We start from the raw sequence: 27758 nt of genomic DNA on the forward strand, positions 1-27758 counted from the left end.
TTCACAAACTGCCTTACATGGTTCATTATTCCCCAGTAGTCCGCCAAATTAATTATATTGAGGTTATTGGGCACTAACAATGCCTTTGGGTATTCAGGTTTGAATTGATTTGTATCTATAATTTATTGTGTCAGTGAATGTTACAGGTTTCTAGATTCTGATCCCAATGCTAAATTATTAATTAGCATTGTTAAAATCTATTCCTCCTGGTTCCAATGGCCCCTCGCCATTATCCACCCCCCTGGACCTGCATTCACACTGGATGAGTCCATTGCCAGACATTGTTAGAACAAGACAAAGTAGCCTCTCTCTACCTTCTGCATCTCCTTGTTTCTACCAAAAGGAGAGCTAACAGTCCTGTATCACAGGAAGCACAGCTGCCTCTACCTAACAGCCTCCCAATTCTACATCTCCCTTGCAGCATTAGCAGTTGCAATTCACCCCCCTCCTCCTGCACAGTCTTTGTGTAAGCTTAAGTGCTGGTAATACTGAGCCAAACAGAACAAAACCTTTACTTCCACTCAGTGCAATCAGCCTCTTCTTTTAATACAAGCTAGGAAATGCTGTGATCTCCAAAATGAATAACTGCAATGCTTGTGCCAACACCTTTTTCCTGCACCCAGGACCAGACACAGGAGGATGGAGGCACAGCAAGGTGTGATAATTGCTTGCAGCTACATTAGATGGGGAGATAGTGTGTAGAAGGAGGGGAGAGACTGTCATGCTCACACAGGCGCAGTGTGTGTTCTTACAAAGCCTACAGGCGGGGCTCATCATCCCTACACTGCATTCACAGAGCAGGCAGGGAGATCAGGCTGGGTCCCTCTCCTGCATCCAAACCTTGCTGGCCAGGGCACAAACACTGTATCCAGCTCAAAACAAAGGGATACACTGCAAGTAACTAGTAATCTGCCTTCCCTGAGGCTGTCATTCTCTAACCATGTCCAACACCACTTAATCTGCACTGAGGACAAGGCTGCAACCTGTTTACTCCAAGGAGGGATTACATTCATTTGGGATTAACAAGGAGAGGAGACAGGGAACATACATGGTTTCTCTACAGCAAGACACAGGATTCTCTATAGAAGAAGCAAAGATTAAATGAGCAACAAGGAACAAACCCAACAGTTTGTGCAGACATTGGCACAGCTAGGGTGGAGCCCTGGGATTTCTGTGACATTGGGGACCTTAACTTTTACTTAACAGGCTGTGTATCAGGGTGAGAGGGTGCAGAGTGAGTGCCATTTGGATTGATTTCCTGGGCATTGTAAAAAGCTGAAACCTGATTCTGTTAGCTGTGTAATTTATTTAAAAGAAACTGCAAGGTGTCCATTTGTTCTGCTGCTTTTGTCTGGCTCAGGTGGGGTCAGATGACATGCCTGAAACTCCCAATGCATTTTTCCTGTTTTATTACAACTGTTATTATAGCTGAAGCTTTATTGTAATCATGCAGAACAAACCCAGGCTGATCATTTCTGTGTTGTGTGCGTGCATTTTATTACTGCATGCCCAGGAGCTGCAGGATGGCACTAGGAAAATTGAAGATGTGGATTCTAGCTCCGACTGGTGCCTTTCTCCTCATTGCATGGCTGGCAAAGTTTCCCCTATAAGGAGAAGCACAGAGGTTGTTTATACAGAGTCTGCCACTGGAAGGACTTTAAATAAGCTACTGTGTAAATGCAGGATAACTGTGCCACATGGGCTGTCCGACAGTCCTGCTGAGACTGAATTTGTGTTGAGTGCAGAACTTCAACAAAATGACACAAGTGCACCCAAAATGCAAACTGGTGCTATTCGCCAAACCAGGTCTTTCAGTGACACACCTGAGCAGGTGAGGCTTGGACATGAGGATGAACCCATCTCTAGGGGCGCTAGAAGAAAAAGAGGCACTAAGGAAAATTCTAGGACTAAAAATAAAGAAGACCCAAGTGATGATGACAATAGATTATTGATGGATTTAAATTACACTTTGCAAAACCAGAACGCGGTCAAGGAGACAGAACCTCACTCTCTGGCCTTGAACCATTCAGTCAACATTGCCACCAATGATGTGAAGGTGTTTTCCGATAATATGGAAATTAATCAAGCTTTGGTACCAAAAAATACCTCAAACAAGCGACCGCACATAAAAAACCCTTTTTATCCAATAACGGACGATTCTTACGGTGCCTACGCAGTCATGTGTCTGTCCATTATTATATTTGTTATTGGGATTATGGGTAACATGGCCGTTATGTGTATAGTCTGCCATAATTATTACATGAGAAGCATATCCAACTCACTCCTGGCAAATCTGGCCTTCTGGGACTTTCTCATCATTTTCTTCTGCTTGCCTCTGGTGATATTTCACAAACTTACCAAGAAGTGGCTACTGGAAGATTTCTCTTGCAAAATTGTACCATACATTGAGGTAATATTTCAAACTATATAGAATTGTAAATTACTTGGGTAGACCTCTAAACTGGCATAAAAAAATATTGCCTCTCTTCCTCTCCATTTTTACCCCATCCTCTATCTCTTGCTATCTCTCCCTTCTTTTTCTGTTTGTCCTCTCTTCCCTGTCTCTTTGTTTGTGTTCTCTCTCTCTATGGTCTGCCCGCTCTTTTTTTCACTGTCCCTGTCTCTTTTTCTGCTCTGCCTTTCTGTCATCTCTCTTTTTGTCTTCTATCCATCTGTCCATCCATCCATTCATCCCTACTCTTATTTTCCTCCCTTCTGACTATCTCCCTTTCTCTCCTTCCCTCTCTCCTTCTCTATCTCAACTCCCCTCCCTCCTCTTCCCTTTTCTGTATCTCTTATTGTGACCAATCTCATATTCATATAACAATATTAAAATCCTGCACTGCCATCTGTCTTCTTATCTACTGCACCCGCATCCACCAATGCTCCCCCAATATTCATAACAATAACAATAGCAAACAGCTCAAGTTTTGGTGCAGTCACCAGAATACAATCCCCTCTCCATCCCTGAAGCTGACTGTCTGCTTTGAGTCACCATGCATATTTGTTCCTTATTTAAAAGTGACCCAGCCTTAAATCAGTGCCAGGCTGTTGGCACTTGTTTTTGTACCTTTGCCAAGCAAGCTTACAGCCAGTTGGCAAAAATCCACTGCCTCTCACGTTGTGCATGATCAAATAAAATGGTGCATCAACGGATTTTATTCTAATCATTTTAATGGGAGCCAACATCCAACAAATATTGGTGCCCACTTGTCGTAGAGCGTGCAAAAAAAAACAACACATTTGCACGACCAGTTAATGTTCCAAACATTTTCTGAATCATAGCAGGATCGAGCATATCTGGCACTAAATACAAATGCATTTTTTTCAAAATTGGTCACAGGCTGTAACACGTTAATGCTGATTTTCTGCTGCATACGTCTTGCTTTTTATACTAAATTATGAGTCAAATCTTTTGACTTATCTGCTGCTTCATTATTCTAATGCAGTCTTTATCAGGGAATTTCAAAAGATGAATTAGATTTACACGTAATTACTCCGCATTGTTTTAAATGCTATCTGAGTTAGCCATTACCTGTAAAGATTATTTATGGTATATTAAGTTTAACATCTTGAACCTTAAAAAAGACTTGGTAACGCTTCATGTCCCAAGATATTTGCTGAGCAATAAGGGAAAAGTGATTGTATTTCACTCTTCAACAGGTAAAAATGAAGACAACAATGACAGTTTAACATATTCGTGTTTAGTTTTATATTAAGGTCCCCATGATATGACAGAGTACACAGAATGATTTGGATGGTGACATTATTTTTTTCCTAGAACTTTGAAGCTACCGTTGAATATGTATTTAGAGATTTCACATAGATGGACTAGAATTGTTTGTTATTTACCTCTTACGAGCGTGTAGCAACTTAGTGTATCTTACTTTACCCTTTGTTGTTAGTAAACATTTTATTATATATTTGTTCTGATTTGTGAATGTTCAAGTAATTCAGTGAAGAAAATGAGATATTCAGTTACCAAATGAAACAGACGAAAAAGATAATCTGGCCACGCCTATTTGCACCAGCAACAAATGGACAAAAGAGTTAAATACGAAAACTGTTATAGGTAGTTCTCTAAATGACAAGCCTTGAGTCAGAGTATATCATAAAGTATGTTTAAAGTACCTACCGTATACAGGGAGTGCAGAATTATTAGGCAAATGAGTATTTTGACCACATCATCCTCTTTATGCATGTTGTCTTACTCCAAGCTGTATAGGCTCGAAAGCCTACTACCAATTAAGCATATTAGGTGATGTGCATCTCTGTAATGAGAAGGGGTGTGGTCTAATGACATCAACACCCTATATCAGGTGTGCATAATTATTAGGCAACTTCCTTTCCTTTGGCAAAATGGGTCAAAAGAAGGACTTGACAGGCTCAGAAAAGTCGAAAATAGTGAGATATCTTGCAGAGGGATGCAGCACTCTTAAAATTGCAAAGCTTCTGAAGCGTGATCATCGAACAATCAAGCGTTTCATTCAAAATAGTCAACAGGGTCGCAAGAAGCGTGTGGAGAAACCAAGGCGCAAAATAACTGCCCATGAACTGAGAAAAGTCAAGCGTGCAGCTGCCAAGATGCCACTTGCCACCAGTTTGGCCATATTTCAGAGCTGCAACATCACTGGAGTGCCCAAAAGCACAAGGTGTGCAATACTCAGAGACATGGCCAAGGTAAGAAAGGCTGAAAGACGACCACTACTGAACAAGACACACAAGCTGAAACATCAAGACTGGGCCAAGAAATATCTCAAGACTGATTTTTCTAAGGTTTTATGGACTGATGAAATGAGAGTGAGTCTTGATGGGCCAGATGGATGGGCCCATGGCTGGATTGGTAAAGGGCAGAGAGCTCCAGTCCGACTCAGACGCCAGCAAGGTGGAGGTGGAGTACTGGTTTGGGCTGGTATCATCAAAGATGAGCTTGTGGGGCCTTTTCGGGTTGAGGATGGAGTCAAGCTCAACTCCCAGTCCTACTGCCAGTTTCTGGAAGACACCTTCTTCAAGCAGTGGTACAGGAAGAAGTCTGCATCCTTCAAGAAAAACATGATTTTCATGCAGGACAATGCTCCATCACACGCGTCCAAGTACTCCACAGCGTGGCTGGCAAGAAAGGGTATAAAAGAAGAAAATCTAATGACATGGCCTCCTTGTTCACCTGATCTGAACCCCATTGAGAACCTGTGGTCCATCATCAAATGTGAGATTTACAAGGAGGGAAAACAGTACACCTCTCTGAACAGTGTCTGGGAGGCTGTGGTTGCTGCTGCACGCAATGTTGATGGTGAACAGATCAAAACACTGACAGAATCCATGGATGGCAGGCTTTTGAGTGTCCTTGCAAAGAAAGGTGGCTATATTGGTCACTGATTTGTTTTTGTTTTGTTTTTGAATGTCAGAAATGTATATTTGTGAATGTTGAGATGTTATATTGGTTTCACTGGTAAAAATAAATAATTGAAATGGGTATATATTTGTTTTTTTGTTAAGTTGCCTAATAATTATGCACAGTAATAGTCACCTGCACACACAGATATCCCCCTAAAATAGCTATAACTAAAAACAAACTAAAAACTACTTCCAAAAATATTCAGCTTTGATATTAATGAGTTTTTTGGGTTCATTGAGAACATGGTTGTTGTTCAATAATAAAATTAATCCTCAAAAATACAACTTACAATAAGCCGACCCGAATATAAGCCGAGGCCCATAATTTTACCCCCCAAAACTGGGAAAACCTATTGACTTGAGTATAAGACTAGGGTGGGAAATGCAGCAGCTACTGGTAAATTTCTAAATAAAATTAGATCCTAAAAAATTATATTAATTGAATATTTATTTACAGTGTGTGTATATAATGAATGCAGTGTGTGTGTGTATGAATGCAGTGTGTGTATGAATGCAGTGTGTGTGTGTGTGTGTGTATGAATGCAGTGTGTGTATGAATGCAGTGTGTGTATTAGTGCAGTGTGTGTGTATGAGCGCAGTGTGTGTGTGTATGTGATGCAGTGTTTGTATGAATGCAGTGTGTGTGTGATGCAGTGTGTGTATGAGTGCAGTGTGTGTGTGTGAATGCAGTGTGTGTGATGCAGAGTGCAATGCAGAGCCTTGGTGGGGGGTGGGCATTTTTATTATTTTTTTTTTTAATTATTAGAATTTTAATATTCTTTTTTTTGTTATATTAATTTTTATTATTATTATTATTATTTTTTATTATTAATTATATTTTATTATTTATATTTTTATTTAAAAAAAATTCGTCCCCCCTCCCTGTTTGATACATGGCCCAGTGTAAGTCTCGCAGCCGCGCTATGACCCCACGGCTCTCGCAAGACTTACACTGGGAGCTGACAGGGGAGCTGACCGGACCGGCGCGGAGGAGACGGGAGCTGACAGGAGTTGCAGGAGAGGTAAGTTACAGCTCCCTGCCAGCCCCCCTCCTACACAGCCCCCTGTCTGTATTATGGCAATGAAAATTGCCATAATACAGACATTGACTCGAGTATAAGTCGAGTTGGGGTTTTTCAGCACAAAAAAACGTGCTGAAAAACTTGACTTATTCTCGAGTATATACGGTACCTGTATCGGCTAAAGTAAGTTTATAATGTAGCTCCAATCGTCCTATTTGGTGACTGGAACTGCAACTCGGGGATGAGCTAATATTCCCAAGAACCGCTGCCGTTAAGGGGTTGATGGGATACAATCAGTCCCCACAATCCTGATTGGATTGTTTTTTGTTTCAGATTTTTTCTAATATAATATTTGAATGCTTTATATAATGCATTGAAAATACGGAGTCATGGTTTAGCTGCACAATTCTTTTAATAAATTCAATATTTCAGGTAAATTAAAAATATAATTATGAAAGTATTAAATGTGCTGATTCATTTTGTACAAAAAAAAATATTCCTCTGTTTTGGGTTTTTCTAGGTGTAAACTTTGAAGGACAATGTGTACTTGTAGCTGATAATTACACAAAACGTCATAATGTGCATCATAAGTGAGAGAATGTTATCTTTGCATCATCAAATTATTCTGTGTATTGTTAACCCACATGGCCCCCATCATAGTGAGCTGGGACTACACCCATACAAGCCAATTTAGAATCATGTTTTGTCACTTAATTGTGTTTAGGATGAAACATTGGAACACTTGTTTTGTTTTACTTATAGATTAGTTCAGTGAGTGAACAATTTGAAAAATCTACAGCAGAATATTTTGGAATAAGTATTGTGAGTTGATTGTCATAATAGTGTGCATAATTAAATCAATAATTGAAAGATGAAATTTCTATTAAATTGTTAAAGGGACAATATAGTCACCAAAACAAATCTTTAGCTTAATGAAACTGTTTTTGTGTATAGATCATGCCTGTGAAGTCTCATTGCACACCTCCCCTGACTGTGACTGACACAGCCTACACAAAATCAATTGTTTCATTTTCAATCAGATGTAACTTCAGGAGTTTTAATCTGTAAATTGAACTTTAATCACACACAGATAATGTCTAGCTAGTTATTAACAGAACAGGGGGATAAGAAATTCTAAATTAAACAGACTGTGCAAAAAGGAAGTTTGAACATTAGATCTCTTAATACAGGAAGTGTTTAGGAAGGCTGTGCAAGTTAAATGCAGGGAGGTGTGACTAGGACTGCATAAGCAAAGTGATTTAACTCCTAAATGGCAGAGGATTAAGCAGTGAGTCTTCAGGGGCATGATCTATACACCAAAACTGCTTCATTAAACTAAACATGTTTTGGTGACTTTAGTGTTCCTTTAAAAAAAGAGAATTGTATCATGGTCATCTTATCATAAAGGTCAGAGTCTGTATCTTTGCAGTGCATATCCATATCTCATATAGCATTAGGAAACACAAAGTTTGAACTTTGTCAGCGGCATCCCAGAATTCTATGTGCTGTTCTTTAAAATGATATGATTGACAGAACATTACTTCAAGAGCTTCACGTCTATGATATGAAGTTTGTGCATCTGGTTTTATTCAGTGAGTTTAATGGGAACTCCCCCTAACAGAACCTTTAGAAAAAAAAAAAACTTAATTCATGATGATACTGTCACAGGGAGTTCCCATTACTGTCAAGATGAAAAAAATCATATTAAATATGCTTTGCAGTCTCCTTTCATATGTCAATATCATGTATAGGTTTGGATCAGGTAAGGTTTGGGTAGGTTTAACAAGGCGATTTATATATATATATTGTTTTAACAGAATTGCCAGTCAATGTGTAGATTGGAAGGTATAAGTACCGGAAGCTTGTTTTTGTCTGTAAAATCACAACACTAATGCAATGTGCATTTAACCACCCATCCCCAAGTGGTTAGAGTGACAATTCAACCAAAAACAGTCTAAGGTTGTAACAGTTATGCGTTTTGAAAGATCTTGTTACAATATATGATTGTGTCCAATCTTATATATATATATATATATATATATATATAAAGGGCCCCTCAGGGTTCTGTTATGTGATAAAGTTGCACTCCTCAGCTCCTTATTTATTTGATGTTTGTGCTGGGTTGATTGGCTGTTTGTGATGGATATTTTATTCAGATAAAAATATGCATGTAGGCCCATGTGTGAATGCAGGGATGTATTTTTGTAGAGTCACACAGTCCCAGGCACATAATCACACACACAGTTGCAGGTATGTAGTGAAACACACAGTTACAGACAACCACACACAGCTATAGGCAGACAGTCACACACAAACAGGTACAGGCAGTCACACACACAGTTAAAGGTAGCCACACACACAACGTTACAGGTAGTCAGTCACACACACACACACACACACTTACTTACTTACAGGCAGTCACACACACATTTGCAGGCAGTCACACACACAGTTGTAGGCAGTCACACACACATTTGAAAGCAGCCACACACACATTTGCACACACACACAGTAGTCGCACACAGTTACAGGGAGGCACACAGTTACAGACAGGGACACACACACACACACATAGATAAAGACAGACTGTTACCTCTTTCCATTATGGACTGGTAGGCGGGGGAGCAGGGGGCAGTGTAGTGGTTGGTGGGAGAGCAGGGGCACAGTGGGCAGGTGGGGGAGCAAGGGTAGTGTAATGGTAGGTGGGGAAGCAGGAGGCAAAGTGGTGGTATGTGGTGGAGCAGGGTTAGTGTAATGGTAGGTGGGGTTGCAGGGGACACAGTGGAGGAGGGTGGGAGACCAGGAACAGTGTGCTGGTAGGTGGGGGAGCAGGGGCACAGTGGGTAGGTGGGGGAGCAGGGGTTGTTTAGTGGTAGGCGGGGGAACAGGGGCACAGTGGGCAGGTGGGGGAGCAGGGGCAGTGTAGTGGTAGGTGGGAGAGCATACGTAGTGTAGTGATAGGTGGGGAGCAGAAGTAGTGTAGTGGTAGGTGGGGAGCAGGGGGAACAGTGAGGTAGGTGGGGGGAGCAGGGGGCAGGTTGGGGATCAGTGGCAGTTTGGTGGTAGGTGGGGGAGCAGGGGCACAGTGGGCAGATGGGGAGCAGGGGCAGTTTAGTGGTAGGTAGGGGAGCAGGGGCAGTGTAGTGGCAGGTGGGAGAGCAGAAGTAGTGTAGTGGTAGGTGGGGGAGCAGGGGAACAGTGGTGGTAGGTGGAGGAGCAAGGGGCAGGTTGGTGAACAGGGGCAGTGCAGTGGTAGGTGGGGGAGCAGGGGCACAGTGGGTAGGTGGGGGAGTAGGGGTGTGGGAAGAAGGGGCACAGTGGAGGAGGGTGGGGGAGCAGGGGCAGTGTAGAGCTAGGTGGGTGAGCAGGGGCAGTGTAGAGCTAGGTGGGGGAGCAGGGGCAGTGTAGAGCTAGGTCGGTGAGCAGCGGTTGTGTAGTGCTAGGTTGGGGAGCCCTTCTGCTTCCCCTCACTTACCAGGCAGTTGGTTTGTCTGCATTTAGCTCCGCCTGTTGCGTAGCTCTTCCCCCTGATGTTTTCTATGATAGTTCTGAGTGGAGGAAAATGAAATCCTCCACCCGAGTGCCGTGGGGCCATGCTACACAGCGTGACCAGCATTATAGGAGTACTCTGAGCACCTCCTCACATCAGTCACTCGGGGCATGTGGAGCTGTGTCAGCCACATGGTGCCCCCTACTGCCACGGCGCCCTGTGCAGCCGCACAGCTTGCACACCCCTAAGACCGGCACTGTGTGTGTTGGGTATGTAGTTTGAATAGGGAACACAGTATGGTGTGGGATAGAATGTAGTGAGTGTAGGTTATGTAGCATGTAGGGAAAACAGTATAGTGTGGGATAGAAATGTAGTGTGTGTGTAGTTTATGTAATTTGTGTAGGGAACACAGTGTGGTGTGGGATAGGGATGTAGTGTGTGTGTGTAGTTTGTTTAGGGAACACAGTGTGGTGTGGGATAGGGATGTAGTGTGTGTGTAGTTTGTTTAGGGCACACAGTGTGGTGTGAGATAGGGATGTAGTGTGTGTGTAGTTTGTTTAGGGAACACAGTGTGGTGTGGGATAGGGATGTAGTGTGTGTGTGTGTGTGTGTGTGTTTGTGTGTGTGTGTAGTTTGTGTAGGGAACACCATGTGGGGTGGAATAGGGATGCAGTGTGTGTAGGGAACAGATTGTTGAGTGGGATAGGGATGTAGTGTGTGTGTGTGTGTGTGTGTTTTTGTGTGTGTGTAGTTTGTGTAGGGAACACAATGTGAGGTGGAATAGGGATGTAGTGTGTGTAGGGAACAGATTGTTGAGTGGGATAGTGATGTAGTGTGTGTAGAAAACACAGTGTGGTGTGGGATAGGGATGTAGTGTGAGTGTGTATGTGTGTGTGTAGGTTATGTAGTTTGTGTAGAGAACATAGTGTGGTGTGGGATAGGGAAGTAGCTTATGTAGTGTGTATGGAATATAGTGTGGTGTGGGTTAGGGATGTAGTGTGTGTATATGTGTGTGTGTGTGTGTATGTTATGTAGTTTGTGTAGGAAACATAGTATGGTGTGGGATAGGGATTTAATGTGTGTGTAGTTTGTGTAGGGAACACAGTGTGGATGGGATAGAGATTGTTTGTCTGTATGAGGGTATAGCATTTAAATGAGGGGTGGGAACAATTCTATTTTTTTTTATTAATTTTTTTTAATTAATAATTTAGCTTTTTAAAATAAAGTTGATTCTCCCGCTCTCTCTTGCATGTCTTTGGCCAGGAAGGGGGGGGAAACTGATCCCCTTGTGATCGCCTTCTGGTGTTTGCCAGCGTTTCAGTTCTGCATCTTCACTGGATGCAGAGCAGGAGCCTTATTCTCATGAGCTCTCCTCTAATAGCATCAGAGCATTGCCGTGGTAACCCGCAGCAACCTAAATGCAGAGCTTGCAAGAGTAGTGTTACTTGGCGAAGTTGCCCCCTCTTCCATGTCAGGCTGACATAGCACCAGTAAGGGAGATCCTCATTCTCCTCACCGGCCAATAAAGACACAAGTCTCCTTCTCTAAGGGAGGGCTGGCGGATGCGTATTCTCTCCCCCACCAAGGTGCACTGAGGTAGCGCCGGACCTAGTTATTGTGAGCTGTGTGGCCGCCCCTTGCCCCTGTCGCCATTGCACCCTGTGCAGCCACACTGCTCGAACACCATAAATGCCTGCCCTGTATGTGACTGGGCTACAGTAAAGATGTTATATTTGGTTTATCACTGTCAGATTGTTAGATTTCCAATAAAAATTTTTTACAAAAAAACACTGAAAAAAAGCTACATTTCATAATTTTAAATGTTTTCCCAAAAGCTAAACTTTTCGTGAGAAATACACTGCCACCCCTCCCATAATCGAAAAAACACCCTCAGGTTTATTTACAAAAATGTGAAATGTCAGAAATTAATCATAAAACTGCACATTGTAGGCAAAAATATCTGAGGGAAACATTCTCATAGAAACCTATGTTTTCAGCTCAGCAATAATAACAATAAATATAATAGTAATCACAGCAAATTATCCTCCCAGTTTGCCTAGTGCAATGTAGCCAAGCACTGTAGTACAACGGAGCGTCTATACATTGTATACACCAATAAAGTTTGCCAATAATAATTAAATGTCTAATTACAGACTATATCTCCACCCTTCAACTATGTCCTTTGGCAATTGGGATGCACTGTTCTTCTCAATTGCCCAATTCTAAATGAGCGGTGCTTCTGAGACATTTAATAAATTTAGGATGGATATCCGCAAAATCATCCATACAACTGAGTTTCCTATCACAGGTATAATTGTTATATTATGATGTAAATTGGCGATAGAGGTTGGAAGTGCTGGGCAATTCACTAAAACAAACTTCAAGCCTTGACAATGCTGGATCCAAAACAGTGCTACATGCAGGTCAAGAGAAAGGAGTTTACCTCCCTAGGCAAAAGTCTTGTTTTTCTTGAATTGAATTGACACCCCTACGTATATCCAACATCTCCCTTCAGCCACGCTTTGCTTGTTTTTTTACGCTAGTTTCTCCCTCTGTCAATTTCCCTCTTCCTTCATTCTGCCAATCTCTTTTATCAGTGTCTTTCTAGTTGTCTAGCACTGAGTGTGTCTCTGCTCTCCCGGTCTGTCTTTTCCTTCTGTTGTTTTCATAGCTTTCTCACAAGTCCGAGGGTGTTGACGGTTGCATGCGGGGTTGTACGTGTATGTGTGGAGGCTGCTTGTAGCACAGTATGTTTAGGAGGGTTTTGTGGGGGTAGGCTGTATGTTATGAGCATATGAGCATTGGTTCAATGTGTGTGTGTGTGTGTATGTTTGTGTCTGCGCACATACATAGGCTGTTGGAGGGGTAGCTATGAGTGTTGTGTATGGTACCTGTGAGTGGGGTGCGAATGTGTGTAGTGGTTGCGATTGGTGTTTGGGGTGGTTGTATGGCTCGAGTGACTGTATTAATTTTGCCCTCTCCTGCTTATCTGTGAGTAGGGGGGATCTCTGGTGGTCCAGTGGAAGCACTCCTAGCAGGCTCATAATTGGTTTGGTGGGGTTGTGTGGTCTGTATATCGAGCACGTGGAGATTAAAGTCAGCAGTCCTTCCAGTCTGAAAGCAGTGCTCTGAGACATTCAGTGCTGGGACCACAAGGGATTGCTGACCGTCAACTGCAACTGCTGTCTCAGCTGTGATGAGGGGACAAAGGGTCAGTCAGATAGATCTTTTGATTTCCACATCTTCAGTAATCACCCGGCTCTCTTCCAAATGAAACACAAATGATGAACATTTCATAGAAGAAACCTGAAGAAGATGCACCACATTAGTCATACCATATTTAACATTCTGCACAAATGGTTTGTTGATTTCAAGTCTAAAACAGGCTCACTATTTTTTCATAAAAGTATAGTCTTTATAACAAATTATCTGTATATCTGTATATTGCACTGGAATTAATTAGAAATTTCACATTACCTACATGGCATTTCATAACACACCTAGATGAAGATCTTTGGAATACACTTCTGTTTTACAAAATCTTCCATGTACCCACGTTTTCTTCTTTGTGCTTGGATGAAAGAATAAATGAAACAAAAAAATAAAAAATTAATCGTTCCTTCCGTCCATCCATCCATTAGATAAACAGCCCTACTTGTGAATGTAAGACTTGAAGTAGGTGGTGTCCCAAAAAGTGAATATTTTTTACTAATATTTCCCAAACCATTAGTACAATCCCTTTTAGATTGGTCAATGTAATATGTAGCAAAAATGTGAACACAATTTTTTAAATGTTCTATGTGACAAACTCGTAACCATAAATGCTGACTGGTAACAATGCATCCAGCAGCGATATTTCTTTTAACAACTAATACAAATAAAACTTAATCACCGATCGTAATCAAAATGTCTTTATGTTTTTTTAGAGTTCCACATCTACTAATGAATTCTATGGCCTTTAACAATAGAGCTCTGTTATAACATCTTTTGCCAAGTAACAGTGCCTTTTGTTATCTGAATGGTGGGAAAGTACACAAGTCTTGTTAAACCATTAATCTTTTGTTTTACGTTATCCTCTGAATGATTGTTTTGTAAGAACATCATTTATGTGGCTTTGTCCTCTGTACAATTTTGGAAGTTGGGACCCAGCTCCTAGTAACTCGGAAAAGATATGAGGATGTAACAGTACTATGCTGCTTTAGACAGTCCATCTGAAATACGAATACTTGTGATTACGGTACTTTGTTTTGGGGAGATTCTGAGTAGTTTTGATGCTCTCCCTAAAATTGTATTAGCAATGTAAAAGCTTATACTGCTTTTAGTGTAGATTAAGAATTGTCTTTCAACTACATTGACAGAAAATAGACAGGCTTAATTTATGCAAAGATTTTGTATTCAAATAGGAAATAAACATTTCATCATCTTTAAGATCATCGAGCAGCTTGCTTGTAACCAAAGCAAATTGCGTAGATTATTTTAAAGGGATACTTCAGGGTTCCACAAAAGATAGGTGCAACTTTTAGGTTAGGTTACAGATGGTGGATAGTATTCAGCCTTTTTTTTTTTATATAATAAATTGTTTAGCTCCATAAGTCTCCAATTCTCCAATTCTGTATCAGGTGCTCCAATAATACCGTTGTAACTGGTGTCAGCAGATTGGCCAACAATAGTTTCTGTGCGTTAAAGTTTAACTGCTAGCTTTATACAAAATGCCAATAATACTATGTAAAGCTGAGATTTGAAATACAACTACCAGAAACCCCTGCTCTGTCCAGAAAACACTGCTGTGCAGCACTAACATAGAAAGTAATGATTGGCTGAGTAGTTTCCTGGTCTGGGCAAGCCATTGTTGAAACTACAAATCACAGTGAGTTACAAAGAAAATTGCACATTTAAATGTATCTTTATAATTTTATTTGAATATGTTATTCTGAAATCCATAAAAAAAGAATAGATTGGATCCAGCCTAGTGTCTCCTTAAAAACACTTTTTTTTTTTAAATTAGTTTTGCTAAAGTGTACCCTTTTGCTTACAATGCTAAGGGATCCTATAACAGCATTGATAATCTACACCCCTCTTCTTCCAGAGGGACATACATAAGGGACAGAGCGTGGAGCATATCTAGAATTTAGCGATTTCCCTCTGTGAGAGCCATTATTATCACAAGTCATAGAACAGTTTTTTAAGCACTATCCATCTAGCAATACTTTTCTACTGTGTAAGTCTGATTATTCATATCACTCTTATCTAGTGTTCATTGTTTTGGTCTCAGAAAAGTAAAATGGCTTAAATATAATACTATGTAAATTTTAAACATTTTTTTTCCTGTGCTAGCATACATTATTAAATACAGTAATTCCATCTGCATATAAATTGTATGTGCTTACTCCTTCTCTAACTGCAAGCCATTCACACTGGATTGCATAAAATATAGTCCAATTAATCCCACTTACCATCTGATTCATTCACTGCTGGTCCTCGCCCAGCTTGGCTGAAACAAAAAAAAAACGAGTTTCTCTGCTGACATTTTAGACAGTTCATCTGCTTAATGCAGAGTGACTGAAAATAACATTACCTTGTTCTCTTTCCCAAACTGTAAAGGATCCCATGCCCATTGCCATGTGTAGACAACCTGGACGTGAGGAGGCAAGGCCCTAAGTATACATTTGTTTAAAGTGGTAAGGGTGCCTGGAGTCTGCATGTGCAGTGTTTCACTTTTAAACATTGCACGTATAGAGCTTAACCCCTTAGCTGCCAGAGATATAACTCCACCTCCAGCAATGTCATTCTTCAACCCAGAACAGTTTCAGGCTTGCTAATTTTAATTCAAAATTGATGTCTGATCCCAGCACACACAGAACGCCGGTGTCAGGAATGGGATGGGAATGTAGACAAAAGGTAACGTATACCGGACCTTAGAATGTCTGGACTAACATATAAGAACAAGGAGTAGTCAAATTCAAGCCGAGGTCAAGGAGTACAGAGATCATAGGCGTGCGCAGCCTATTGCATTAGGGTGTGCACCCTAAAGCACAAACACACGCCGCATATATATATATATACATACACACACATACATATACTGCTGTTTGTGTGTGCGCTGTTAGTGCGCTGTGTGAGGGTGCTGTTTGTGTGCTGTGTGTGTGAGGGTGCTGTTTGTGTTATGTGTGTGTGTGAGGATGCTGTTTGTGTCATGTATTTGTGAGTGTGCTGTTTGTGTGAGGGTGCTCTGTGTGTTTGTGAGGGTGCTGTTAGTGTGCTGTGTGTATGAGGGTGCTGTATGTGTGTAGGTGCTGTGTGTGTGGGTGCTGTAGGTGTGTGTGCTGTATGTGTGGAGGGACTGTGAAGGTGGGGGCAAATTAGTAAATAACCCCCCTCCCTTCTTACCTTATGTAGGGAGGGGGGATCCTTGCTGCCATGTGCCATCCCTGGTGGTCCAAGGGAGAGCGAACTCTAGCCTGCGGGGCTAGAGTTCACTCTCGCAAGATCTGAGCATTGCCGTGGCAATGCTCAGATCTCGCGAGAGGAACCTGGCGGAGCTTCTGTCTAGAGCTCCCCGGGTCCTCTCCTGCCTCCCTCCATGCTGCTGTGGGCTGGTGAGGTAGATCTTTGATCTCCCCTCCGGCCCATGGAGGTTTAGAGCAGAGCCGGCACTCAGATAGCGCCAGCTCTGCATGAGCCGACAGGGGAGCTCTCCCCACCCCCCCAAAAAAAATAATATACACTCGTGTGTATATATATATATTTATATACACGCGTACACACACATACACTCACACACACTTACTCAGACACACACTTACAGACACACACACACATATATTCACAGACACACACACTTACAGACACACATACATTCACATACACACACTCACAGACACTCACACACACACACACACACATACACTCACAGACACACTCACACACTTACAGACACACACACATACACTCACACACTTACAGACACACACACACATACACTCACAGACACTCACACACACACTTACAGACACACATACACTCACAGACACTCACACACACTTACAGACACACACACATACACTCACAGACACTCACACACACACTTACAGACACACATACACTCACAGACACTCACACACACTTACAGACACACACACATACACTCACAGACACTCACACACACTCACAGACACACAAATTATTATTTTTTTTATAAAAAAATGTCCACCCAGCCTCCCTACCTGGAGAGCTGGCGTGGACTTGACCCTGGGGTCCAGTGGGTCGGGTGCCTCTCTCCATCTCAGCCGCGGCGAGGGAGCTGTGTGGTGTCTGCTTCCTCTCGCCGCACGGGCTGTCTGCTGTAGCTGGGAGCCGGAATATGATGGCTGAGATGGAGAGAGGCACCCGACCGGGGAGGGGAGGGGTGTCCATCACCTCTTGGCACCTCCCCAATGACAAGGGGAACACGGGGGGAGGAGGAGGGCATTTGGGGACAACAGAGTGCCTGCAGGAACAGTGGGAACAGCGTTCCTACGCGTTCCTGCAGGACTCACAGGCGTGTCGCGGGGATTAGGGTGTGCCCAGGCACACCCCGTGCACACGCCTATGACAGAGATCAGGATAAACGAGAATACTAAGGCTGTGTCAAAGGAGTATAGAATGAAGAGTAGTCAAAAACGGAGCTGAAGTCAAAAGCTAGAATAATGAATACAGATAAAGCATTATAGGGAACAATTATGAACCACAACAGGGCAATGAATCTAACCCTGTGAGTCCTTTTTATACTGTGGCTCGTTAGGATGGTAGCCACGCCCCAAGACACCCGAATCCGAACATTTTGGCAGGCCGTGACGTCATTAACGTCATGACATTGACGCACCCTCAACGCATCATAAATGGGGCGGGGCTATCGCGCCCGGCGTGGAAACCGCTGGAGAAAGAAGAGAGATGCTGGAGAGGATCTACTTCCTTCTGTAAGAGGTGAGTACCATGTGGGACATTCCTGGTCACCACAGAAGGAACCCTGACAGCCGGCACCTGAGAGCAAATGGTGGCACCCTTCATGTCCTCCCACTAAACTCATCTCCATTCCATCACCAAGTACATGTTGTCCTTTCAGTCCTTCCTTCCTGACCTCAATTTCCTTCCAGCGTGGGGAAGTGACATCAGCCATGGAAGATCAGGCTGAGGGGAGAACATGGACTCGATGATGGAATGGAGGGGAGTTTTAGTGTTTAGTTAAAAAAAAACTTGGGGGGAACACTCAGAAAAGCTTTCTCTACTCAAAACCAGTGTATTATAAAATAGATATTTAAATATTGTTTGATTTTTATTTCTGTCTCATATGCTGTATGTTGATCTGTTGTGTTGTGTTAATTTTGCTGTGCTAATTTTGTGAAATTGTAAACTGTGTAAAATATTGCAGTAAAAGGGATACGGTAGTTTCTCATACATTATGCTCCCAGTACTTCAACAAAGAACAGAAATTAAAAATGTAAACTTTCAAAATTTAGATAATTGTTTAACTATCCCTAATATAAACACGGCCAATGTATCAAGCTGGTCTGTTTACATAATTCTTTATTATGAATAAAGGCTACTTTTTGGTTTCGACAAAATAATTATTAGTGAAGGGGTTAAAATTAAAGCCAGATAATGCTAAGCATCCGGTAGACACTGAGGAGTGATTATAACTAAACACAATCTAGCCCTTATTGTCTCACACAATGGTAGCAGAATAATTTACAATGAATTCATTAGTCTGTTAGTATTTACTAAAGTGCTCGAAATCACTCACTGATTATGTAAATTTATTAGGAGTGAAAACAAGGAGATAAGCAAACTGTAGTGTAATCACAGAGTGAGATCAGCAATTCAGTTTCCTATGTATAATTTGTATGTTTTTATTAATCCATGCTATCCGCTGATGGGTATTATTAGAAAAAACCATATTGTTTCTTTATTTTTACTATTAAAATGGCAGACAGCAGAGAAATTGAACTTTTAATAACTGTGTAATATTTTACCATTTTAGTTACATAGTTATATAGGCTGAAAAGAGACATGTGTCCATCAAGTTCAGCCTTCCCCACATCTGTTTTTTTTGCTGTTGATCCAAAAGAAGGCAACAAAATCCAGTTTGATGCACTTCCAATTTTGCAATAAACTAGGGGGGGGGGGGAATCCTTCTTGACCCCAGAATGGCAGTCAGATTTATCCTTGGATCAAGAAGCTATTACCCTACAGTTGAAAAATTATATCATTGAACATTATATTTTTGCAAGTATGCATCTAGTTACTCTTTAAAAATCTTTACAGACACTGCTAAAACCACTTTTTCAGGCAGAGAATTCCACATCCTTATTGTTAAGGTAAAATAACCTTTCCTTTGCCTTATTCTAAATCTTCTTTCTTCCAGTCTAAACGCATGACCTCGTGTCCTATGTATAGTCCCTAATGACTATAGATATAAGGTGTTAAAATGTTATTCGCTAACATGTGAATTATTCGAATTGTTCATTAATTAAACAAAAAGTATCATGCCAGTATACGCAAAACTGAAAATATAAAAGTCACCTGTGTTTCCAGTTCAGTTAATTTGGCCTAACATTTTTAATTCTCTTAAAGGGACACTATAGTCACCAAAACAACTTTAGATAGAACACGAAGTCATGCGTTTAGACTGGAAGAAAGAAGATTTCGTCTAAGGCAAAGGAAAGGTTTTTTACTGTAAGAACAATAAGGATGTGGAATTCTCTTCCTGAAGAAGTGGTTTTATCAGAGTCCATACAGATGTTCAAACAGCTACTAGATGCATACTTGCAAAAACAGAATATTCAAGGATATAATCTTTCAATGTAGGGTAATAACTGCTTGATCCAAGGATAAATCTGACTGCCATTCTGGGGTTAAGAAGGATTTTTTTTCCTAGCTTGTTGCAAAATTGTGCTTCAAACTGATTTTTTTTTTTTGCCTTCTTTTGGATCAACAGCAAAAAACAAATGTGAGGAAGGCTGAACTTGATGGACGCAAGTCTCTTTTCAGCTATGTAACTATGTAGCTTATTGAAGCAGTTTTGGTGTGTTGATCATCCCCTTGCAGTCTCACTGCTCAATTATCTGCCATTGATGAGTTAAATCACTTTTGTTTTTGTTTATGCAGCACTAGCCACACCTCCCCTGGCTCTAACTGACACAGCCTGCATGAAACAAAATGGTTTTATTTTCAATAAGATGTTACTTAATTTAAAAGTTTTTTATCTCACTATATTATGTTTTTATTTAATCTTACACATTAAAATAATTGTACATATCGATAGTAACAATTAGTACAGTAGGTGTAGAATGTATCGATTACAATATTAATAATACAATGAAAATGTAAAACAAAAACTAACAAACAAAGTAAAAAAAGGGGGTATAATAATAGTTTACATCCATTAGTTACTAATATATATTTTAAAAAGGGGTGAAAAGTACAAGTATGTCAGATATGTTTTGTATAATTATGTTTTCAAATTATATTATACATGGTAATTATTATAAGAAAATAAAATATTTTGTTTTGTCAGGTGGGAAGCATTTTATCTTTTAATTTTATCTTCCTGAATGATCCATTCTTTTTTTAGACCAGACAAAAGTTTTTATCTCCTGCTCTGTGAACTTTAATTTCATGCAGGAGGTTCATGCAGGGTTTAGCAAGCTGTTAACTAAGCAGGACAGGAAAATGTAAATTTAACCCGGATTAGCAAGAAAGGAAGTGTAAACATTAGATGACTCTTTACAGGAAGTGTTTAGGAAGACTCTGTAAGTCACATGCAGGGAGGTATGCCTAGGGCTGCTAACAAAGTGATTTAACTTCCAAATTGCCTAGAATTAAGCAGTGAGACTGCAGGGACATGATCTATACACCAAAACTACTTCATTAAGATAAAGTAGTTGTGGTGATTTAATGAATTAAATTTACCTAAGGGGTTAATGATAATTTACACTTTAGTAAATTTCACTAATTACATTTTTGTTGCGAGTTATTTGCTTACCCTCCAGTGCAAGCAGTAGTATTCCTAGAGTATTCTACAGTCGGCCTGTATAGCTATTTGGAGAACTGCTTAGAGGAGGAACACTGGCAGGATCCTGATATGAAGGACCAGCCTTAGGGGTGTGCCAGCCATGACAGCAGGGGAGCCGGGTGGCCGACAAACCTCAAACACACAGGGGCCGGTAGTCTGCAGTATATAATTTAAAATAAAGGCAGGTAAATAAGGCGGTGGGGCAGTGCTAAATTGGCAGAGGGGCAATAATAAAGTTGTGGCATTAATGCAACTGATAATGTAGATTTAGTGGCTATTAGTAGATTTAGTGGCTTAGACATGGTATAATGAGAAAAATGACTGGGGAATAACAATACATTTATATAGAAAAGACAGAGAAGGCAAGAAAGGGGCAGGGGTGGCCCTGTATGTGAAGGATAACATTACATCTAACCTAGTCAGGGACGCAGCATGGCAGCAGCTTTACTGCTGGTTTGGGTCGCCCTCTATGTGGGACTAATTATGAATTGTGTGCTGCAGGCCCTGGTATGAGGTGCTATAGAGCACTTACATGCGCTTACGGGCTAGCGCCCATTGGCATGTCCTGTGGCCCGCAAAGATCACAGAGAGCCAGGCACCCCCACATCTAATACGCCAGCAGAGCAAGGGCGCATCATCCATCACTAACGCTTATTGCCCTGTACTTGGGTCAAGTGGGCGGGAGGATGATATAGGCAGCAAGGCAGCCAGGCACAGTCCAGAAGCCTGGGGCACATGAAGAACCAATATGAAGTAAAGGCAAGAGTAGGACTTCATAGTGTGTGTTTTAAAGAATGTGTGTCAGGCTGCTTCAGTAAGTATGTTTGTGTCTGCTTGGGTCAGTGTGTGTGTCTGCTTGAGTCAAGGTGTGTTTGCATGAGTCAAGGTGTGTCTGCTTTGATCAGTGTGTGAGTCAGTGACTGCTTGAGTCAGTGTGTGTGTGTGTGTGTGTGTCTGCTTGAGTCATTGTGTGTCTGCTTTGTTCAGTGTGTCTGCATGGGTCAGTGTATGTCTGTGTGTCAGTCTGCATCTGTCAGTGTGTGTGTCTGCTTGGGCCAGTGTTTGTGTGTGTGTGTGTGTGTGTGCGTGTGCATGTGATTGAGCCAGTGTGTGTGTCTACTTGGGTGTGTTTGCCAGTGTGTGTTTGTCAGTTTACATGAATCAGTGTATGTATGCCTGAGTCAGTGTGTGTCTGTCACTCTGCATCAATTTGAGTGTGCATTGGTCACTGATTGTGATCGTGTGAACCATTGAGTGTGAGTGAGTGAACGAGTTTGTCTATGTATGTATCAGTGATTGCATTTGGCCAGAACGGACTATTTTAATAAAACATAAGAAAATAAATACTGTTATAGGAACAATATAGTGTTAGGAATATAAACCTGTATTCCGAATACTACAGTGTCTCTATATAAAAAAAAAGGGCTGGGGTGTCTACTTACGTTTACGTTTTTCAAGCACGAAGACTCCCCTGCACTGCTTGCCTCCTTACCTCCCTCAATGTCACTGATGGGGAATGCTGGTCCAATCCAATATTCCACATAAGGGGCATTAGGGACCTGAGGCGCATAAGTGGCAAGCACTATTCACTTCTAACGCTACTCATAGTTAAACATGGCACTGTAGTGGAGGCGCCTCTAGTGGGTGTCAGTGTTACAGCTACTAGATGCTTGTATTACCCTACAAGGTAAGGCACACCTGGCATGGATTTCAAGGTCAGAGACAACATGGGTTTACTTCAGGGAGATCATGCCAAACAAATCTTATTAATTATTTTGATTGGGTAACTAAAATAATAGATCAGGGTGGTGCAGTAGACATTGCTTACCTAGAGTTCAGTAAGGCTTTTGATGCTGTCACACATAGAACATTTATCAGTAAACTGCAATGTTCCTATATTAATGAATGGATTAGACAGTGGCTGAGTGACAGGCAACAAAGTGTTGTAGTCAACAGAGTATTTTCGAAGCCAGGACTAGTTACCAGTGGGGAACATCAGGGATCTGTACTTGCACCCATTCTCTTTAATATTTTTATTAGTGATACTGCAGAAGGTCTTGATGCTAAGGTATGTCTTTTTGATACTTAGATATGCAACACGATTGATGTTACAGGAGGGATAAGCCAAATTGCAAATCATTTAGGTAAACTAGAAAAATGGTCAGAGCTGTGGCAAATGGTATAGGATATTTGATACATACCTAACCTCAACATCTGAGGAAAGGGATTTGGGAGTTCAGATTACCTAAAGTAATAGAGCAGCAGGAAATGCTAGCAGAATGCTTGGTTGTATAGGGAGAGGTATTAGCAGTAGAAAGAGGGAAGTGCTCATGCTATTGTACAGAACACTGGTGAGACCTCACTTGGAGTATTGTACGCAGTACTGGAGACAGTATCTCCAGTATCTCCAGAAGGATATTGATACCTTGCAGCTGAAGTGGTTGAGGTTAACACAGTGAGGGAGTTTAAGCATGTGTGGGATAGGCATAAGGCTATCCTAGCTATACGATAAGGCCAGGGACTAATGAAAGTATTTAGAAAATTGGGCAGACTAGATGGGCTGAATGGTTCTTATACATCACAATCTATGTTTCTATATGCACTGCTTAGAGGAGGGGAGCACTGGTATACCTGATATGAGTATTTTTACAACTAAGGGGCTATGCATATCCAGCTGTGTATTTTTATTTTATGCTACCCTAGACATAACTAAACTCAGGCACCCCCTAATCTAAATTTACCCCACCACTTCCTGGCAAGTAATTGCCAGGGAGTGGTGACCCTCTTGCACCTCTTCCTGTTTAGCACCAACACACGCTTTGACTGACAGACACGCGCCCTCACTGATACACATACACTCATTGACAGACACACTGTCATTGGCACACACACACACTGTTTAAACAACACACACTTTCACTGACAGGCACACACTGACACACCACTCACTGACAGGCACACACTCTCATACACACTGACATATACACACCCTCACTGATTTGACAAACTTTGACTGACACACACTCACACTCACTGACAGACACACACATTCAGCTAGTTCTTGGGCCCCTCGTGACAGGCAAATCTCAGGGGACCTGGCGGCACTCACTGTAGCCGACCGGCCATCACCATCATTTCTCTGGAACTGTTTTGGGCTATCACCTCGTGGCCGGTTGGTCAGAACTTTACCCGAATGGCGATTCCATTTTTCTGAAACGATCTAAGCACCATTTGGATATGTTGGGTGCTCAGATCAGAGCTATTTAGGGATATACGAATTGTGGGGTTCCTGTGAATTATGACTATGTTTTTGGGGTGTTTTTTTATATATGTGTTATATATTTTCCTGTACCTGAGAGATAATTGAGTTACCCAGTTTTGACTCAATTATAGGGTTTTTGATGTTCTAGGGAGTTTTACTTATCTAATGTTGTCCCCTATAAGCGCCAACCATTTTTTATCCTCAGCTTCTGGTGCTTTACCCACCAGGAGCCCACACCAGTGCTGTATTATCGCACATGTGCAATAGTACAATACTGATGTCTATAGTGGATCAAGCGAGGCCGGGGGAGCCTCTACAGATAACTGTGTCTTGAGCGATATTGCCTTATTTGCACAGCCATTGCTAGTGACAGTTGTGGGAAGTGAGGAAACTTGATGATGGTAGGTCCACCTATTTTGTCAAGTTTTGTCAACTGAGAATCTACAATATTAGAAAGTAGTCTCTACTTTGTCATGTGGTGTCTTTTAACCCCTTAAGGACACATGACATGTGTGACATGTCATGATTCCCTTTTATTCCAGAAGTTTGGTCCTTAAGGGGTTAACTGCTTTTGGAATTTCTATGTTAACAATGTATTGACTATCTACTGACTTCAGGTGAAAGGGGTTTTCAATCACTTTTTTCTCCACCATAGCTTTCTTAGTATATATATATATATATATATATATATATATATTTATATATCTATAAATACAGGTATAATCAATGTTTCGTGATAACTATATATTAGTTTGCTACAATGACCATTGCATTTGTTTGTTTCTTGTAGGTTGCTTCCCTTGGGGTAACGACTTTCACATTGTGCGCTCTGTGCATCGACCGATTCCGAGCTGCTACCAATGTACAGATGTATTACGAAATGATTGAGAACTGCACATCTACGACTGCCAAGCTTGCTGTGATATGGGTGGGTGCCCTCCTTCTAGCATTGCCTGAAGTTGTCCTTCGTCAGTTATCGAAGGACGAGTCGGCACTCAATTCCAATACCCTGAGTGAGCGCTGTGTCGTTAAAATCTCCACGGATCTTCCTGATACCATTTACGTTCTAGCTCTCACTTATGATGGTGCGAGGCTTTGGTGGTACTTTGGATGTTATTTTTGTTTACCCACTCTTTTCACAATAACCTGCTCCCTAGTGACAGCGAGAAAGATAAGGAAAGCAGAGAAAGCTTGCACAAGAGGAAACAAAAGGCAGATCCAGCTTGAAAGTCAGATGAACTGCACAGTCGTAGCTTTGACCATCTTGTACGGCTTTTGCATTATACCTGAAAATATCTGTAACATCGTAACAGCTTACATGTCCACTGGGGTCACCAGGCAGACTTTAGATCTTCTTCATCTCATTAGTCAGTTTCTTTTGTTTTTTAAATCATGTGTTACCCCGGTTCTGCTCTTTTGCCTTTGCAAGCCTTTCAGTAGAGCGTTCGTGGAATGCTGTTGTTGCTGTTGTGATGAATGCATTCAGAAGTCCTCAACTGCAACCAGTGATGACAATGACAATGAATATACAACAGAACTAGAACTTTCCCCTTTCAGTACGATACGTCGTGAAATGTCCACGTTTGCCTCTGTTGGTACCCATTGTTGAAAATCTAATTTTCAATATACTCGTGAACCACTCTGTCACATACATTTGAAATGTATTAGTTCACATTTTTATTATTATTATTATTATTAAACAATAAATTTGTGAAAATAGAATTTTATTATTATGATGTCGTAAAACTAACAGGGTATGTTTCCAGGAAACATTTAACTTGTTTCTGCACCTTAATTAGCTTGTTGCTAGTTTTCTTTTATATATATATACATATCTATATATATTCACATTTGGTGACTTTTTTAAAACATTATCTTTTAAACTAGGTAGGTTTATTACATGGTAAGTTGGTTTGCACTGAAATTCAATATTGTAACTATTATGTTATTTTTTTAACATTCATAATTTAGAAACTTAATATATTTTAGTTTTTTGATTAAGAATACATTTTTGGTCAAAAGTGGATACTAACATCAATGTTTTTTTTATAACATCACATGTTATTTGTGCTGTATTACCTTTTTTTTGTTTGCATTTTTTGTTTTGTTTTAGTTTAATTTAAATTTTTTAAGTACTGTGCATATTGTTCGATAGATATCTAATGACATTGGACATGTCCTTTTTAGATTTATTGATATTCATAACATGATTTAAAGGAAATTTCTGAATTCATGTCCAGTGGGTGGCCCTTAACAAATGTCATGCTCTTTCTAACAATATTTTACTGTGTAGATTGAAGCTTCTTTTACTTATTTACGCAGCACAGAAATTATCCATAAATGTAAGAAAAAATACATTTTTAAATTGTGTTTTCCAGTAAGATTTTAAAAAGTGGCTCTCCAAAAATGTATGCTATGTTGACTCAACTTTGACACTGTTACCTGAGTGCACTTAAGCAGACCTGTATATAATGTGCACGTTTCATACCGCTGTGATTTTTACAATTATTGATTATGTCCACACATCTTTCTGGGATAGATTTGCACATTTCATTTTTTTAAACTAACAAAATTACCTACACTTTATAGATTTTTTTAACTCAATAATCTGTTTCAAATTTCAGATTTTCTTTTTTTTTTTTTTTTAAACTGTGCTGTAATTTTGCCTTTCTTGTAAGCATTGTTGCCCATGTCATTTTAACGGGTTGATATGATCACTGCTCCAGTTGTAATGTATTAAATACTTCGATGTAAAAACTGGTGCATGTAATGTAAGAGTTAGTGGTTTAAAATGCTGCCTCTTAAGAGGCAGGATAATTCTCTACATAGGCAATAAATGATTTTATCTTGAAATTAGTAGCATATCTGTACCAGTGGCTTCATTTCACTTGTCAATGCACCTGGTCATTTTACATCCCTTGTTTTTCAATCACATGCGTTTCTTTCAAAAAAGTTACAAAAACATTTTTTTAATCAATTAAGCCTGCCTTTAAAAAAGTATTTGGGAGAGCAAAAAAACTCTGCAAATATCACTTACTTGTAAATGATTTTAAAACAAGAGAAATAGTCATTCGAAAAGGTTAGCATATACAAAATTTAATCAACTGAACCTCATGAACAACAATCTGAGATTGCAGGTTGACATTATACACTTTGTAATTAACACTTACTTCCCAAATCCACCACGTCTGTTGTAACACTTTTCATTCCCCACCTCATCTTTAAAGATTTTGTTATTGGGAATGGGGCACGTTTTTAGAATCACTGTTTAGTCAATATTTATATGGAGTTTCTATAGGGGTGTAAAACTTTTTAAAAAGCTGTTCGTACGGGCCAATGCCGAAGTCAGTCTAAAAAGTATCCGGGGCGGCCGCGGCCGGGAGGTACCGAGATCTGTGAAACGTGTCATATATCCAGGACACGTAAACAAACACCTACACACAAATTCAACTCAAGCAATAACATAAACACTGATGAAACAACAATAGACAAGGGAGGACTACACAACAGAGGTCTACACACCGTCCATTCGGAGAAGGG

General features: G+C 40.7%; 1 protein-coding gene across 1 annotated transcript; it reads left to right on the forward strand.

Moving 5' to 3' along the window:
* Nucleotides 1-768: 768 nt before the first annotated feature.
* Nucleotides 769-26046, forward strand: GPR37 (G protein-coupled receptor 37). Its single transcript, XM_063445081.1, has 2 exons — nt 769-2410; nt 25009-26046. Exons 1-2 carry the CDS (start codon nt 1448-1450, stop codon nt 25825-25827), a joined length of 1782 nt encoding a protein of 593 aa, XP_063301151.1. The 5' UTR covers nt 769-1447; the 3' UTR covers nt 25828-26046.
* Nucleotides 26047-27758: the final 1712 nt, after the last annotated feature.

The sequence above is a fragment of the Pelobates fuscus genome, chromosome 3 (genome assembly GCF_036172605.1).
Source record: "Pelobates fuscus isolate aPelFus1 chromosome 3, aPelFus1.pri, whole genome shotgun sequence".
NCBI classification, from domain to species: Eukaryota; Metazoa; Chordata; class Amphibia; order Anura; family Pelobatidae; genus Pelobates; species Pelobates fuscus.